Source organism: Equus quagga, chromosome 6 (assembly GCF_021613505.1).
Source record: "Equus quagga isolate Etosha38 chromosome 6, UCLA_HA_Equagga_1.0, whole genome shotgun sequence".
In the NCBI taxonomy this organism is placed as follows: domain Eukaryota; kingdom Metazoa; phylum Chordata; class Mammalia; order Perissodactyla; family Equidae; genus Equus; species Equus quagga.
This window is the reverse complement of record NC_060272.1, coordinates 74945109-74960346: the sequence shown is the minus strand read 5'-3', so window position 1 is coordinate 74960346 and position 15238 is coordinate 74945109. Positions and strand designations below refer to the sequence as shown.

General features: G+C 47.7%; 2 protein-coding genes across 2 annotated transcripts; one reads left to right on the top strand and one right to left on the bottom strand.

The window, feature by feature from the left end:
- Nucleotides 1-7237: 7237 nt before the first annotated feature.
- RASL11A (RAS like family 11 member A) lies at nt 7238-9788 on the top strand. Its single transcript, XM_046664596.1, has 4 exons — nt 7238-7624; nt 7911-7967; nt 8073-8152; nt 9049-9788. The coding sequence occupies exons 1-4, from the start codon at nt 7501-7503 to the stop codon at nt 9514-9516; spliced, it is 729 nt and encodes a 242-aa protein (XP_046520552.1). The 5' UTR covers nt 7238-7500; the 3' UTR covers nt 9517-9788.
- A 4671-nt stretch (nt 9789-14459) lies between these two features.
- Nucleotides 14460-14993, bottom strand: LOC124240744 (leucine-rich repeat extensin-like protein 5). The gene has a single exon (XM_046663870.1). The coding sequence runs from the start codon at nt 14991-14993 to the stop codon at nt 14460-14462; it is 534 nt and encodes a 177-aa protein (XP_046519826.1).
- Between the last annotated feature and the right edge of the window lie 245 nt (nt 14994-15238).

Genomic DNA, 15238 nt, shown 5'->3' with positions numbered 1-15238 from the left:
ATAACCATTTTGCTCATGAGAGATTGAGAATATTAAATCCCCCAGGTGATCTGGAAAGATGAAGAGACCTCAGACCTTTCTTTGTTGCTTCTCTAGTAAGGTGTGTTAACTTCACTTTCTGTTGCTGCCTCTGTAAAATGAGGGTATCATCTACATGCAGATATGCACTGAACCAAATGATTCCTTGAGGTCCCTTTTGCACTTGAGGTCTATAATTCCATATTTAACCATGACCAGATGAAGTACAATTGTGACTTCAAAAAGGGAATGAGGGTGTAAGATACCTTAGTTCAGAAGATGAAGCTGAACATTGAGAAAAGGAAGGGCTGCAAACAGAACTGGCTTAGGAGAGTGATCCTTAGAGCAGATAATCAGAAAATGGAAACACTTCCATCGGATGTGTAGTGCAGCAATTTTCCAAAACACTATCAATAGTGGTACTATGAATATGCATAAAGCTTTCTCGGTATTTTGGGTTAATCTTTAGAGAGGTTTTCTCAACGTGTACAGCACTGGGTTAAAAATCTGATTTCCGGATTCCTGAAGGAGTCTACCGGTTTGTACTTGTGAGTGAAAATGCTTGTCTCAGCACTCTCATCAGCACTGATTATTATAATTTAGTCTTTGCTAATTTGGTGGGAGAAGATGTTGCATTTCTTTATTATTGAGTTTGGCTTCAGTTAGCTTCTGGAAACTTTCCTGGTTTCCTTTTACCTCTGCAGTCTTTGCAGGATCTTACTGTCTTTCTGACCTCCAAATACTGAAGTGCCTTTATACTCATATTCAAAGCCCTGCATCATCTGGCCTGTGTCTGCTTTTCTGACCTCTTCTTGTACCACTTTCAGCCCCAAAGTCAGGTTCAGTTACACTAGCCTGCTTGCTGTGCCTCCAGTATGCCCAGTACACACTTGCTTTTTCAGAGCTTTTGTACTTGATATTTATTCTGTCTGGAACACAACGGGAGATCCCCATCGTTTGTCCCCTTTGTTTATTCAGTATCTCCGGTTTTACTAAGACTATCTTCCCGTAACATTCTGTAAAAATAAGCAGTCTCCCTCCTCTACCCCTTTTTCTCTTTATAGTACTTAGGGCTAACCAATATATGTTTTGTTTTGTTGGAGGGGTCTGAGTTTTTATCAACTTGTATCTGTAGATACTCTTAAGTTAGAGGATATTTCCTGTTACCTGTTCTACCCACTGTCCTGGGGAACGGGAGACAAACTCCGTGAAGGAGGTTACAACCTAGGAGGAGCAGTGAGACCCGAAGCCCCATATTAAACAAGGCAAAAATGAGGCATCAAGGAGTGTAAAAGGACAGCAGAAGGGAGAGAGTTGGTGTTAATCAGGCTCTTGTTTCACTGATTATTCCTGGTTCCTTGTATCCTTGACCCTTTCCACTTAGTGCTTCCTTGACTTCAGCCTGCAGACGTGAAAACCAGCACATTAAACAAGCAGCTTTTCCTGTGCCTTCCTCATCCTTTTCGTAGCTTAATTCCATAGTCTCTCGCTGCAAATCTGGCTTCCTCCTCCACCGGTGATGAAACTATTCTCAAAGGTTGCCAAACACTTGATAATTAAATTTAGACTTTTTTCCAGTTTGATTTTGTCTCCTTAATATTTGGTAGAGCCAATGAGTTTTTTCTCTTCCAGAGGCTTCTGCCATCATACTTCACCCAGGTTCTTGTACCTATCTGACTCCCTCCTACCTTCTTATTCTGGCTCCTTGATGTTCCACATCTGTCACTCTTCATTTTCTAGAATTCTTCCTGGGTGATTCATTCTGGCGAGTGGTTCTCAAAGTATGGTTCCCCTGCTAGCAGCATCAACATTTGGGAACTTGTTAAAAACGCACACCTACTCCAGACCTACTGAATCAGTAATTCTGGGGGTGGGACCCAGCACTGTGTTAACAAGCTCTCTGGGTGATGGAGATGCATGTTCGAGTTTTAGAAGCACTGATCTATGTCTTTAGCCATCTCTAATACACTTGAGACTCAAATTTCAGAGCTCACTTTCTCTGAAGCTCTAGCGCTGTATTTCTAACTCCCTCTTGGGCAGCTCTGTCTGGATATCCTGCAAATATTGTACAGATTAGTTCGGGAGGCTTTATTAGTGGAGAGATGAATTAAATTGAAATCCCTGAGCTTTGAGTAATGTAGAATTATGTGCCTACCCTGAAATGCGAGACCTTTTAAATAATGAGTAACCATTGCAGATTGTGAGTTTATAAATTAACCCGTTACTATATAAAATTCCCTTTTCTAACACTTGTTGAAAATCAAGAATTATTCTAACTAAAACTTCCCCCCGCCCCGTTCTTAATAAGAGCCATGACTGTCAGTGAGGCTGCATGGCTCCTTGAACTGTTAATTCTATCTCTTCTGATCTGGCCAGGTATCTTTCAAGGCCCTCCATTTTTGTTCAGTTGAACCCAGTCCCAAGGGTTGAATAAAATACATCACACTCTTTTTGAAGTTTTCCTTTTAATCTTGTGGCAAAAAGCTTGGTTTCAAAATTTTTCTATATTCCCACTAGCGTAGATTGGCATTTTCTCTGTACTAGCATGGAAAAAATGCTAAAATATAAACAGTTGCTAAAATTTAGCGATAAAAATTGGTAAAACATAAATGAAGTAGATTTGTTCTTTTTTGAACACAAATAGTTTAAAACAATTTGATTTTTATGCAGTATGAGTGTTTATAGCATACTCCATCCTAGTCCCACTTAAAGGGAAAAAAATTGATATTCATGCAAAAAACCTTCACAATGTCTTTTAGACAGTTGCTTGGTTATGAATAATAACAGTGAGGCAGCATATTGCTGAGGTGGCAAATGTGAACAGAGGAGTGAATCAGCAGCCTGGGGTTCTGTATTGTGATTCTTTTCGAACAGCAGAAGTTAGGTGGTGAGGAGCAACAGACAGGCCATTTCACAGAGCCCCAAATGGAAAAAGCACAGAGAAAATGCTCTCACACATACTTTCCTAGCAAGATTAGGATTTATGGAAATCATTTGGATTGGAAAAGAAATGCAGTGGGCTACTCCCCTTACCATTTCCATAAAGACACGATGGCTTAGCTCAAGTCAATTGGATTTTTTGCTCATGAGAAAGAAGAGGTTCGGATCAATTGCTCATGGGAGATGAATAAGTAAACAGTTGGAAGATCTTTGAGAGCAGAGACCATATCCTGTTTGTATGCTCCTAGCACTGACACTATTACATATAGTAGGGGCTACCCTCCTCAAGAACAGTTCAAAGACGTTCCGTAACCCCCAGAAAAATTCCATAGCATGGCATTTGTTGCCACCCACAGCCTGGTCCTCAACCTCTTGGGTCATCCACCACATCCTTCTAATCTTTTACACTACTCTCAGTGCTCCAGACTTGCCATATACTTCGACCTTCATGATTTTGCTCATGCTGTTCCCTCCATTTGCCATCCCCTGACCCCTGTGTTTCCAACTAGCAAATGTTACTCATGCTCAGTGACCAGGTCATTTCATTTCTCCCTGCAGCTTTCTCTGATTTACCACCCCCAATCCCCTGTTCAGATTGAATTCCTGTTGCAGCTATATTGGAGTTCACCCTCCAGCCTGCTTTGTCATTCTGTTTACATGACCAGGGTGTTCTCAGTCCTGCTCTCCACAATGATGGAAAGTGCCAAGACTTGAAATCGGAGTGTTTGGGGTGTATGCTACCAAATGGCTCTGTGCCTTTGGATAAGTTACTAAACTTGTCTCAGCCTCAACTTAGAAGATATTTTACCCATTTCACAGGATATAGATTAAGGAAGAATTAAGATAATATTTGATAATTTTTTTGAAAACAGTAATTTATGAATGATAATTTAGTTAACTTCACGATGGCGACATCTGTGAAGGCAGGCAGGAGTGTCTTATACTTTGTTGTCCTCTCAATAAATGTTTGATGATAAAAAGCTTTTTTGTGTGTTCTGTACCAGCAGTGAACAGCCATACAGAGAGTAGATTTTCAATAATTTTGACTGTTGAATTAAAGTAGGGAGCTGGTAGTGCACAGACGCATAATTCCTATTCTGGGGAAAGTACCTAAAGGAGAGTCTCTTGAATCTCCAGTAAACTCAATATTCAAGGATTTAGGATATTCAGGTAGTTGATATTGGGGGATGGATGCTGGACATTCTTGAACTAGGGGAGGACACTTGGCAAAGTTTTGCCTGAAGGGTATAAATCAAGCTTATTTGACTAGTAAAGGGTTAACAACTTCCCAAGCCTGATAATTGTTTGCATATTACCAAATTCTGCCCTTCACACTCATTCTAAACACCCACAGATTTGTGTATCCATATCTGCGCCTACGCATTTCTATTATGTTTTTAGAACCACTTCAGCAGGGCTGTGTCGTATTGGTTGCAGCACAATTTTACATAACTCTAGACAAAGAATTCCAAAATGAATAGAACACAAGCAGCAACAATTTAAGCGAGGCTATTTATAATTCTACAGTTCAGTAACGTGTGCATTAAGAGGTCATAGATTATCTGTATTTGCAAAAGCAAAGGATTTTGCAGGGAGAATGAAGTAACATTTTGAGCTCTCTGAGCAAAGGTGCAATGTAAATGCAAAATGGAACATCATTATCACCAGGCAGTGACCTTGAACTAAAATGATTTTAATCCTGACAGGGCATGTAAGAGAGGGAATGAGAGAAGATTCAGCCAAGAAAGGGCTCTTTTTTTCCCTTGAAAGTTCTGCATTTTAACACCGCAGTAAAGTGAAGAGTGTTTATGGAAGATCCCATTGACTACTACTCAACAGTGATCCCCTCTTCTGTTTCTTGCGGTACCAATGTGTCTAGCCCCTGGGGAGGAAGTATGACTGTTCCAAGCTAGTCATGGCAATCCCACTCTTCTTTGCTAGATATTTGGATAAACTCTTTCCCAGCTTCGTTCTGGCCATTGAGATGTAAGAGAGAGTCTACTGGGTTCTTCTGAGAATTATTTCATTTCCTAATAAAAAGAGACAAAGGGAGTCCCTCCCACCCTTCTCCTTGGGTGAGGATTTGATGTTTGGTGAAGCAGGAGCCATTTTGTGTCCAAGAAGGAGAGGCCAAGAAAATCTGAGAGACAACAACCCAGACCCCTATCGCTGAGCTCAAAGACCCCTGGAACCTAACAGTTTCAAAGTGGTCCTATAAATACTGTCTTTGTGGTGCCTTTTCCCCTGTCGTGGAAGGAGGCGCCCTGCTTGAAGTCTGCAGTGAAACAGGTTTAACGGAAGGGAATTGCCTATGACCAGCCAGCAGTTGGTACAGCTGAAATAGGGCAGTTCGTCTCAGGACGTTTCCTGGAACACTTTCTCCTGAGACCAACGTTTTGGGGTAATGGTTACACATATGACTTCTGTCTTCCAGTTCACACAGTGAAGACACCATTCATTTATTCATTCAGAAAGTCGGTCAGTGAACACTTACTAAGAACCTTCTAAGTCCCAGGCCTCACTATGTGCTGAGTACTAAAGACACAAGTACTAAAGACCTGCCCTCCTGGAGACAGACGCGAAGTAGATGGTCCACCAGAAAGTAATGACAGTTGAGATCAGTGCTGCCAAGGGTGCCCAGAGAGTGAGTAACTGGGAGATAGGGGTGGGGAATGGCAGCAGTGATCAGAGAAAGCTTCCCCAAGGGAGGACCAAGTAAACTAGTCACCATCTCTTCCTAGTCTACTTCAGGGTTATTCAGAATTCCTCCATTGACAAGAGAGCAGTAGGGACGGAGAGGAGGAGATGCTGAGAAATGTAGGCAGCGGAAGTGATGGAACTTGGTGATTAATCAGTGTGGAAGTGAGAGTGAAAGGAGACAAGGGTGACTCACAGGTCGCCGGCTTGGGCTACTGGGTAGATGGAGACAATTCATTAGTTGGATTGATTGCAAAAATGGATCGCATTCTCTACCCCTCTCTGCATCACAGTCCTTTGAAATGTGACTTTTCAGCTCCTTCCAGCAAGGAGTGAGTGTATTTCCCCACCCCTGAATTTGGACTGCCATTGTGACTCGCTTTGGCCTGCAGAATGCAGCAGAGGTGATGGGTTCCACCTCAGAGCCTAGGTCTCAAGAGGACTTTGCCACTTCTACTCACTCTTGGAACCCTGCTCAGCCACCATGAGAACAAGTCTTGACCAGCCTGCTGGGTGACAGACATGTGACTCAGTCACTGCCCCTCCCCCATCACAGCTGACTGCCAGCCAGCTGCCAGAAGATGCCATTCTAGAGCCCCAGCTCTCCTCCCCCACCCCCACCCCGCTCTCTGCAGATGCATGAAAGAGCTCAGCCAAGAGGATCAGCTGAGCTTGCTCTAGATGAGGATAATCACCCCACTGACCTATAGACTTGTGAGCAGCTGTGAGGGATTGTTGTTTTAGGCCATTGTTTTGTGCAGTTTGTCATGCAGCAAAGCTGATACAACCAGGATAGACAAAGGGGTGCGTAAGGGTGGGGCTGTCTAGTAGGTGATTGGACTTGTGAGGCTGGAGCACAGGAGGCCAGAAGCGGGATGGTTGTCTAAGCTGCAAGGATAAAATCCCAAGGCTTCTGCCTTGCCACTCTGGGTTCCCCAATCTCACGACCAAGCCATATTTCTCTTGTGTGTCCACTTCCTTCCTCTCTCCCACGCCTACCCTAAACTCCATTTTACACCTAGAGGTAAGTGCTTGAAGAATGAAGCAAATGCATGACTCACGTGCCCAGGACTGGATTAATGATGGAGAATTAGTCCAGAGCCAGAGCTCCCGGCAGATGAAGTGCTTCTGGAGTGCTCACTGATGAGTCAATTCAACCAGCGCAGCAGCGAGGGGCTGAGTTTGGAGGCCGAAATGCTAACAATTACTGCCCCCAAGGGGCCTTCACACACCGGAGCAAGGTCAGGGCACTGCAGTCGTGCATACTGCACTGATACTAGTTCAGGGCTCTTCCCCCTCCCTCCCTTTCTCCCTGTTAACATCACCTCAGCACATTTTAAAAATAAAAAGGGCAACATTCGACAGGAATTTATCCCTCCCATTGTTGCAGAAACATTCGACTGATTGCGCTTTTTCCTCTTTCTTTCGTCCCTCAGCTCAAAAGTCTGATCTCAGCTTCACCCACTGGTCCAGTGACCCAGGCTTGCCCCTGCGGGGTGGAGGGGGCCACCAGAGCTCTGCCCGTTTTTCCGGGGCCGAGGGGCCGGAGCCGCGCAGGTTCCCCGGCAGAGCGCGTCAAGCGGCAAGGCGGTGCGCACGCCGGCGGTGACTTGTCCCCTCGGCTCTCCCGCGCCCGCCCACGCCTCGCCGCTGCGGGAAGGGGCGGGGAAGAGGAGGAGCCGGCGGCGGCCGCCGCGCCGAGCCCTTTAAAAGCGCGGGCCTTGACTGCGGTGCCGGCCCCGCGGACTCCGCGCACCGGTGGTCCCGCGTCTCTGCCCGCGGCCGCTCTCGGCCCCGGAGGCTCGCGCTCTCTGCGGCGGGACGCGCTGGGCCGGCGCGCGCTCCATGCGGCCGCCCACCATGTCCGGGCACTTTCTGCTCGCGCCGATCCCGGAGTCCTCCTCCGACTACCTCCTGCCCAAGGACATCAGACTGGCCGTGCTGGGCGCCGGCCGCGTGGGCAAGAGCGGTGAGTGCCTAGGGCCCTCGCGGGGAGGCCGCTCCCCGGGCGCGGCCGGGACAACTGGGGGCACCTGTTCGAGAATGGGGGCTGGTGCGGCAGGTAGGGTACAACAGTCGTACCGGCCACAAACCCCGCGGAGGCCACGACGGCCGCGCCCTTGGTTTTGCAGAGCCTCCGGATGCGGGCAGTACCAGCGGTTCTGCGGCCCATCACTCCCGCCATTTCCTCGGGAGCGTCCCGGCTTGACCGTCTTGTCCTAGCCCTTCAGTTGATTTCCCTGTTTCCTTTTCAGCAATGATTGTGCGCTTCCTGACCAAGAGATTCATTGGAGATTATGAACCCAATACAGGTTAGAATGATTTCGTGCCCCCTGCCTTTGTGGCTGCATGCTCGGGTTTTCTTTTTCCAGATGAGAGTCTGAGAATATAAAAGCAAACTCTCCTTCATTCTCCAGGCAAGTTGTACTCACGGCTTGTCTGTGTAGAGGGAGACCAGCTGTCCTTGCAGATCCAGGACACTCCCGGGGGCATCCAGGTAAGGACTGCCAGGAGCAGAGAGCCTACCCGCATCCAGACACCCAGCGGGCTCCGCAGCGCGAGCACGGTGTCGGACGCACCTGCTGTGCATTCAGATGTGGGAGTGGGCTGTCCCCAGGTGGGGCCAGTCTTTGGGGTGTTGGAAACCCTGATGGGGGGGCACGGAGGGTCGATAGTTGGAGGCAGCTTCCTCCTTTTTGTCCACCACCTCACAAAGGGGGAGAGACGCTTAATTTCCCTTTGCAGCCCTACTGGGGGGTGTCACCACTTAGACGGGTCTCACCGCTTGTTTCAGAGCTCAGCCATGGACCGGTTAACAAGCTCTTCTGTTTCTAGCTGTTCCCTCAAGTCAGGAATTGGAATCAGATAACCCCTTGGCAAGCAGTCAGGAATGTAACTTGATTAACAGGTCACTAATTGCTCTCCCTTCTGGGGAGGAAAGATCTCGTGGAAGAACAGAAAGAAGGAATTTGTTTCTGTAACATTCTCAAGAAGGACGTGCTAAAAATAGTTTTATGGGTTTGGGAATAGATATTTATCTTGGCTTATTTTCAAAATTTTGTTGATTCTGAGTTAGTTCCCTAAAAATTGTGCCATTCTGATTTGAAAGTTGTCATTGAAGTCATTCTTCAGTCAGCCACGGTTTACCGCAGACTACCTGTCAAGCACAGGGTTTAAAAATAATGCATTGGTAACAGCTAATAAAGTAGCCCAGGCAGGGAGCCTGCCTGAGGATTTGCTCTTTCGGTATCAAAAGCCTCCTTCTGCAGAAGCTGGGTAGGATCTGAAAACTATATTTAGTGATTTCTTTTTCAAAAAATGTTACTTTGATGTCGTTTTGGGTCGTCTCCCGCAGAGGGCTTCCTTGATCCGGACTCATTTGCTCTTTCTCAGGTCCAAGACAACCTCACCCAGCTAGTCGATTCCCTGTCCAAGTGCGTGCAGTGGGCAGAAGGCTTTCTGCTGGTCTACTCCATCACAGACCACGACAGCTACCAGGCCATCCGCCCCCTTTACCAGCACATCCGGAAGGTCCACCCTGACTCTAAGGCCCCTGTCATTATCGTGGGCAACAAGGGGGACCTGCTGCACGCCCGGCAGGTGCAAACGCACGACGGCATTCAACTAGCCAACGAGCTGGGCAGCCTGTTCCTTGAAATTTCCACCAGTGAAAACTATGAAGATGTCTGTGTTGTGTTTCAGCATCTCTGCAAAGAAGTGAGTAAGCTGCACAGCCTCAGCGGGGAGAGGAGGAGAGCCTCCATAATCCCCCGGCCGCGCTCTCCCAACATGCAGGACCTGAAGAGGCGCTTCAAGCAGGCTCTGTCGTCCAAAGGCAAAGCGCCCTCCGCGCTGGAGTAGCCCCCGCGGACAGACTCGGCTCCTTTTTATTGTGCATTTGTGCAGCTGGACACACTGGAGTCTCCCTTTTTAATCACAAATTCAGAGTTTATTTTTATACAAACTTGGTTTTCAAGTGTATGTGTATTTCAGAAAATTCGAACAGTGATTGCCTAGAAGTGGGATGGAGTTTTGGGGGTTTTTTAAATAAAAGAATTTTTTTTTTTTTTTACTGTAACTGTGGCCACTTTTCCATTAAAGGCAAAATGGCAACATTGCCTCTTGTTTTTAAATGTCTTTTTATAGAAATCATACTTGCACCAGAGCCCAGAACGACTCTGCTCTTGCCCTCAGTCTGAACCCTGATTGGTGACTTGCGAGAGGGGAGGGGTTGGTGTGGAGGGAATCTGTCGTGGGAGAAAGGAAAGAATGTGGAGGACGGGGATTTGAATAACTGCAGAAAGGCTTCAATCAGGGTGCTTTGCTGCGGGCGTGAATTCGGCACCGTTTGATTTTCAAGGGAAGTGATTCATCGCACGCTGATGCTAAAACATTACAAACACGAATAACATTATTTATTGGTGCAAATGGAAGTTTATCCTCTCCACCCTTATTAGAAAAGCAGAAAACCTTTTCCCAGAATTCCTTATGCCTGTAAGTGCACTCCAGCCTGCAGGGGTTGCCTAAAAATTCTCCTTCCCTCTCGTCTCGCTGACCCTCCCATCCAATAGGGCCCCTGATCTGTCAATCCTCCTGTTTTTCTTTAAAGCGTCACTCTGCCTTAATTCAGGGCTTCACAGCGCTTGCCAAGACTGACAGGCAAGAGTCTAGGCAAGACTGGCTTCTTGGCTTCTGGAATGACACCCCTCTGATTCTTTCTTCACACCAGAACGACCTTACTAAACCAACCCTAGTCATTTTATTTCCATGATTGAAAAAACTCAGCTGGTTTCCTCTTATTTACTGGATGAAATATAAATGAGGCATGGCATCAAGATTATTCACTATCTCTCCAGCCTCATCATCCCCTTCTGCCAAAACACACATTGATGTGTGCCCGTGTGCACGAACACACGCACAGCTGACAGTCCATTCTAACAGAATGCTCTGCCTTTCTCAGTATACACGGGGCTGTCTCGTGCCTCCCTGCCTTGGCACGAGCTATTCCCTCTACCTTAAATTTTCCTCTTCTCCCCCAAAGGATTGTTAACTCATCTTCCAAGACCCAAGTCACATGCTACATTCAGCTCCTGGGGTGCCTTCTCTGAGTCTTCCCCTAGTCCACTAGTAGCATTTGTGTTATAACCCAAGCATGTCATGTAGCTATTTGTCACCCCCATTGGAAGGAGTGGCTTGAGAGCGGTAACTACATTTTATGACCTTGTATTCCGAGCTTCTAGCCAGTGCTTGCACACAGAGTGGTAGGTTTTCAGTAAATATTTGATGAAGAAATGAGTGTATTATATTTTGGTGCCAAAGGACAATAATAAAAGATTACAATGAAACAACTTGTCACTCATGCAGAACAAAGACAGGAGATGTTCTGAGTAAAGGTTCTTTATCAGCAGTGACAGAGAGGAAGTGACACCTATGCAGCTTCTGGCCATTGCAGACCATTCATTACTCTTCCTTCTAAAGACACCTCTGTCCAGACCTGTGATGGTGATACCACTCTTCCCTTATAGTTGAGGGGCATCTACTTATGCAAAATGGCATGAAGGACTAAGAATTAGAGAATTCATGTCTAATGGAGTGCCCAAATAAGGAAAAATACTATTTTGAATTCCATTATCTTTTAGGCAAAATTAGGCAAAATTAGGCAAAATTAGGCAAAAGGTGCCTAATTCTCCTTGCTTGTTTGCATACTCTCAGAACAAAAGGGGTTCCTTCTATGGTCATCCGTCCTGCTTCCTACCGTGCTCTTACCATTGTGGGTATGGACACGAGAATAATCAATCCTGCCAGTCATTGCCATGGCCACAGCCTGCCCCGATTGCCTACAAGGAGCTGACCTCAAACACCCATGGGAAAAAGTTAAATTATAATGCAACAGCTAAAGAACTATACAAGAGATGTCCCAAGGAGCCTGTGATCACGTTCCACTGAGGACAGGAATACCCTTGAGCTCTCCCCGGGAGAGCACACTGTGGACCTGAGGGGTCAAAAGATGAGTCCCAGGGCAGTTCTGAAGGGAATAGCTGCCCCCAGGGGCTCAGGGAGGCTGGAGGGCCAGCAGAAAGTGCTCCACACAGTACTTTTCCTGTCTTCAGGATCACGAGTAACTGACCTCTCGGGCCACATAGTTTCCTTTATTTTCTGGTCCCAGAGTAGGCCCAGCACCGCACCCGGCCCTCTGGTCTCCAAGGGACCTCAGTGCTTGTTGTCTCTCTTTCCCGGGCCTCCTGCAGATGGCAGTGGGGTCTCTTGGGGGTCAGTACTTGGGCAAGATCTGGAAGTCTCCCGGGACGGTAGCCCTGGAGATGGAAGAGGGGAGCATGGAGTTATCAGGAGGGGTCAGGGCAGGAAGCCGCTGGGTTTGTGTGTAGGGAAGAGGATCTGAGGACTCGGGCTTGACTGGGCGCCAGGGAGGCCCTTAGAGAGGAAGCCGAGCTCTGAGCCAACCTCGCTCTCCCTCAGGAATGTGGAGGGCAGAGCCCTTTGTCATTATATTGCTGGTGGGGGCAGAACTCCTAAACCATTGGGCAGCACATTGAAAACTCGGGTGGGTGTGGAGAGGACAGTGTCTACACATTTTTATCTGATGGTCTTGCATTACCTCCGAGGGGTCTATCACTGTGAGGATTCCTTCCTCCCTCAGGACGGAGGGGGAACTATAGCCTGCCTGGTCCTCCTCACTCAGTCTTTGAAATCCCCAGGTCTCCGCTGCCACAGCTCATCCTCCTTGTGGTGAAGCTCAGTCCTAATTCTGCTCTAAAACTGCAGAACGATTTCACTAATGTATCTGTCAGTGTGGTCCCGAGAAATGGATGAAATCCAAATGGCTAAATCGTACATCCTGCAAACATTCTGTACTTCACATGTGAGTCATGAAAAGCAAACTTGAATGATGGAAAAATAAATCAATTATAACAGAAGAAAATAAATTTGTTTTGCTTGTGTTGAGGTGAAGAGCACACGGAAGTTCTAAAGTTTATTAATATCTGTTTGGAGAAATGGATTAAAATAAATAGCTGTGGAAGGCGGCAGTGAACAAAAGAGCAAGTAGGAAAGATGAGATGACGTTTTGGTGGTGAACTTGAGGCTCAGATAGCTATTTTTCCCTTGTATATGTTGTATTTTCAACTTCTCATTATGCAAAATTACCAATTCAAACTTACGATGCAAAGATATTTTGTGTGATTATTTATTCTTACCATTTGATCTGTCTCCAAAAGGTGGAACATTTGAGACTGTTAAAATTACTTTCGAGCTACTTTGACACTCAATAAGAAAGATGTGATACAGGAAAAAGAAAAACCCATTATTTTCCAAACACCATTAAGTTCATTAGGGCTCTAGGAAAAATTAACTGATGTAAGTGATGGCCCCTTTGCAATAACAGAGCAGTTTTCAGCATACAGAGTAGAAATTTGCATATCAGAGATAAAATGTCATCAGCCCTCACGTCTGCATGCCCTTGTGTCCTTCTGCCCCAGTAGAAAACCAGCTGCATTAGAGAAGGACAGGTCCTCATTCATCATCAGCTTCACGGCCCGTCAGGGTGTCCAGGACAAAGCAGGATCCTCAAAAATATTTGCCAAGCTGAACCATTAGAGAAGCTGAGGAGCATCTGGTATTACGTGTGTGTACCCGCTGGGTGCACTGTGTGTATCTGTATCCTGGGTTCCCTCTGCCACACTGTCAGAGATGCCTTTCTCTTTAATTGGAAATGAACATTCTCCAGAGCAGGGCTACCTGAACAAAATCGGTATTGCTGCTTTCGATTTTCCTCCTCTCTTTATAAAGACCACCACAGTGATTTGCGTGACTTCTAATTGGACTTACTGAGAACCTGCTTTATGCAAAGCCCTGTGCTAAATGTTATGAACGATACCGCGTTCCTCTTTCAGGGACTCAGTCCAGTGGGAGTTCTGGGGCCAGCCTTGAGGGTGGAACTCTGCGGGGTGAAAGGTGAAATAAGACTGTGGCCCAAATCTGAGGGTGTTGGCAAAATCAGTGGAGAGTCAGGCCTCAGAGCAGAGCGGGGAGCAGAGGCAACCCCCCCCCTCCAGAGTGTGAACACACCCTTACTAAGACATGATGCCTCTCACACGCTGTAAAGCATGACTTTCTCCGAGCATTATGATGGTCAGCTGAGGATCCATGAGTCAAAATTGTCAACTATTTACTGCATTTCTTACTGACATTCTCTGTTTAAATTAGAAGAATGTTGTTCAAGGCAAGGCTTACTTGTATAAACAGATCTTGCCTGGAAATGGGGTCATGGATTTATAAATGTGGAAAAACAGGGATGTTTCAGGATGAGCAGACAGTTCCTAACCGGCACTGTGGAGGCAGCCGGCGCGGCTTCCTGCGAGAGCAGGTTCAAATCCCCCCTCGCTGCTGATGGAGGTGTGCCCGTGGTCAGGGGGCAATTTGAGAAGTGGGGATGGTACCAGCCCCGAGGCAGCATCTCTGCCAGAGCCTGACACATCGAAGGTGCTCAGTGAGTTGTAGTTATCTTACTGTTTATAAAAGGTACGTTGGTACATCATGAAGCTGTTTCAGGGGGAAAAAAGTGCTTCTTGAGCTTGCTCGTGTCCTTTAAAATGTACCGTGGTTGCTTTGAAAGCTGTGCGCTTTCCCATCTCCCGGCTGGGAGGAGAAGGTTGGCAGGGAGCAGTTGCTCCCTCAGTGATAAGACCTGCAGTGACGGACCCCTAACCGTGTGCTGGGCACCTTAGCTTTCTCAGTAGCTATCGTCACTCCCATCTTTCAGGTGAAGTCAGTCAGGCTCAGAGAGGTCAGCAGCGGCCTGAAGTCACATAAGCCAGCAAACTAGGAAGTCTGGCTCCAGGGAGGGAAAAGAGTCCCCTCGGTTCGGGGCTGTTTCCCCGGCCAGGCCTGGTGCGCGCAGCCCTCTTTCGGGGGCTCTCGGGCATCCCGTTGCCATGTCTTTGAGACTTGGGGGACGAATCTGTGATGTGAGGAGTTCCCTGAGTGGTAGAGGCCGGATGTCTCCTATTTGGAGCTGGCGAGCAAGATGGCAGTCCGGGCTCACCCCACGCTTCCCGTTTGCCCGGGGGCAAGGTGGACTGCAGGGGAGAAGGCGGGAGCGCCCCCAGGGAGGGCTGGGAGCCCCCGCGTGTGGCCTGGCGCGGTGGCCCGGGAGGCTGGGTGCGGGCCGGGCTGACCTCGCCAAGCTTCCTGCAGGTCTCCTCAGCACCACCTGCCAGAGCCGCGTCCTTCCGTGCGACGAGGTCTCCCCCTGAGTCATGGCTTCGAAAGCCATCATGGGGGGGCCGCGGGGGGGCAGTGGGCGGAGATGGGGCGCGCATTATCTAAGTCAGCGCGCCCCGGGACACCCTCCCACTGGCCGCGTCCTCTCCTCAGCCTCCTCTCTGACGGTGCCCCGAGATGCAGCCTCGACAACAGCCCCCAGGGATTCAGGCGTTTTTCTTTTCTCCTGGAGGCAGGAGGTTAGCATTTCGCAGAGGAGGCGGGGGAATGGCTGAAGCGGGGGAGGGGGGCTATGGGAGTGAATGGTTTAGTACAGGGTGGGGAAGATGCCGGAAGCAGAAAT

Excerpts from the sequence above, each read along its gene's own strand:
- RASL11A (XM_046664596.1), top strand. The coding sequence starts at position 7,501 with ATGCGGCCGCCCACCATGTCCGGGCACTTTCTGCTCGCGCCGATCCCG. Across the intron at positions 7,625-7,910 it reads CGGCCGCGTGGGCAAGAGCG|CAATGATTGTGCGCTTCCTG; the intron begins GTGAGTGCCTAG and ends TTTCCTTTTCAG. Across the intron at positions 8,153-9,048 it reads ACACTCCCGGGGGCATCCAG|GTCCAAGACAACCTCACCCA; the intron begins GTAAGGACTGCC and ends GCTCTTTCTCAG.
- LOC124240744 (XM_046663870.1), bottom strand. The coding sequence starts at position 14,993 with ATGCGCGCCCCATCTCCGCCCACTGCCCCCCCGCGGCCCCCCCATGAT.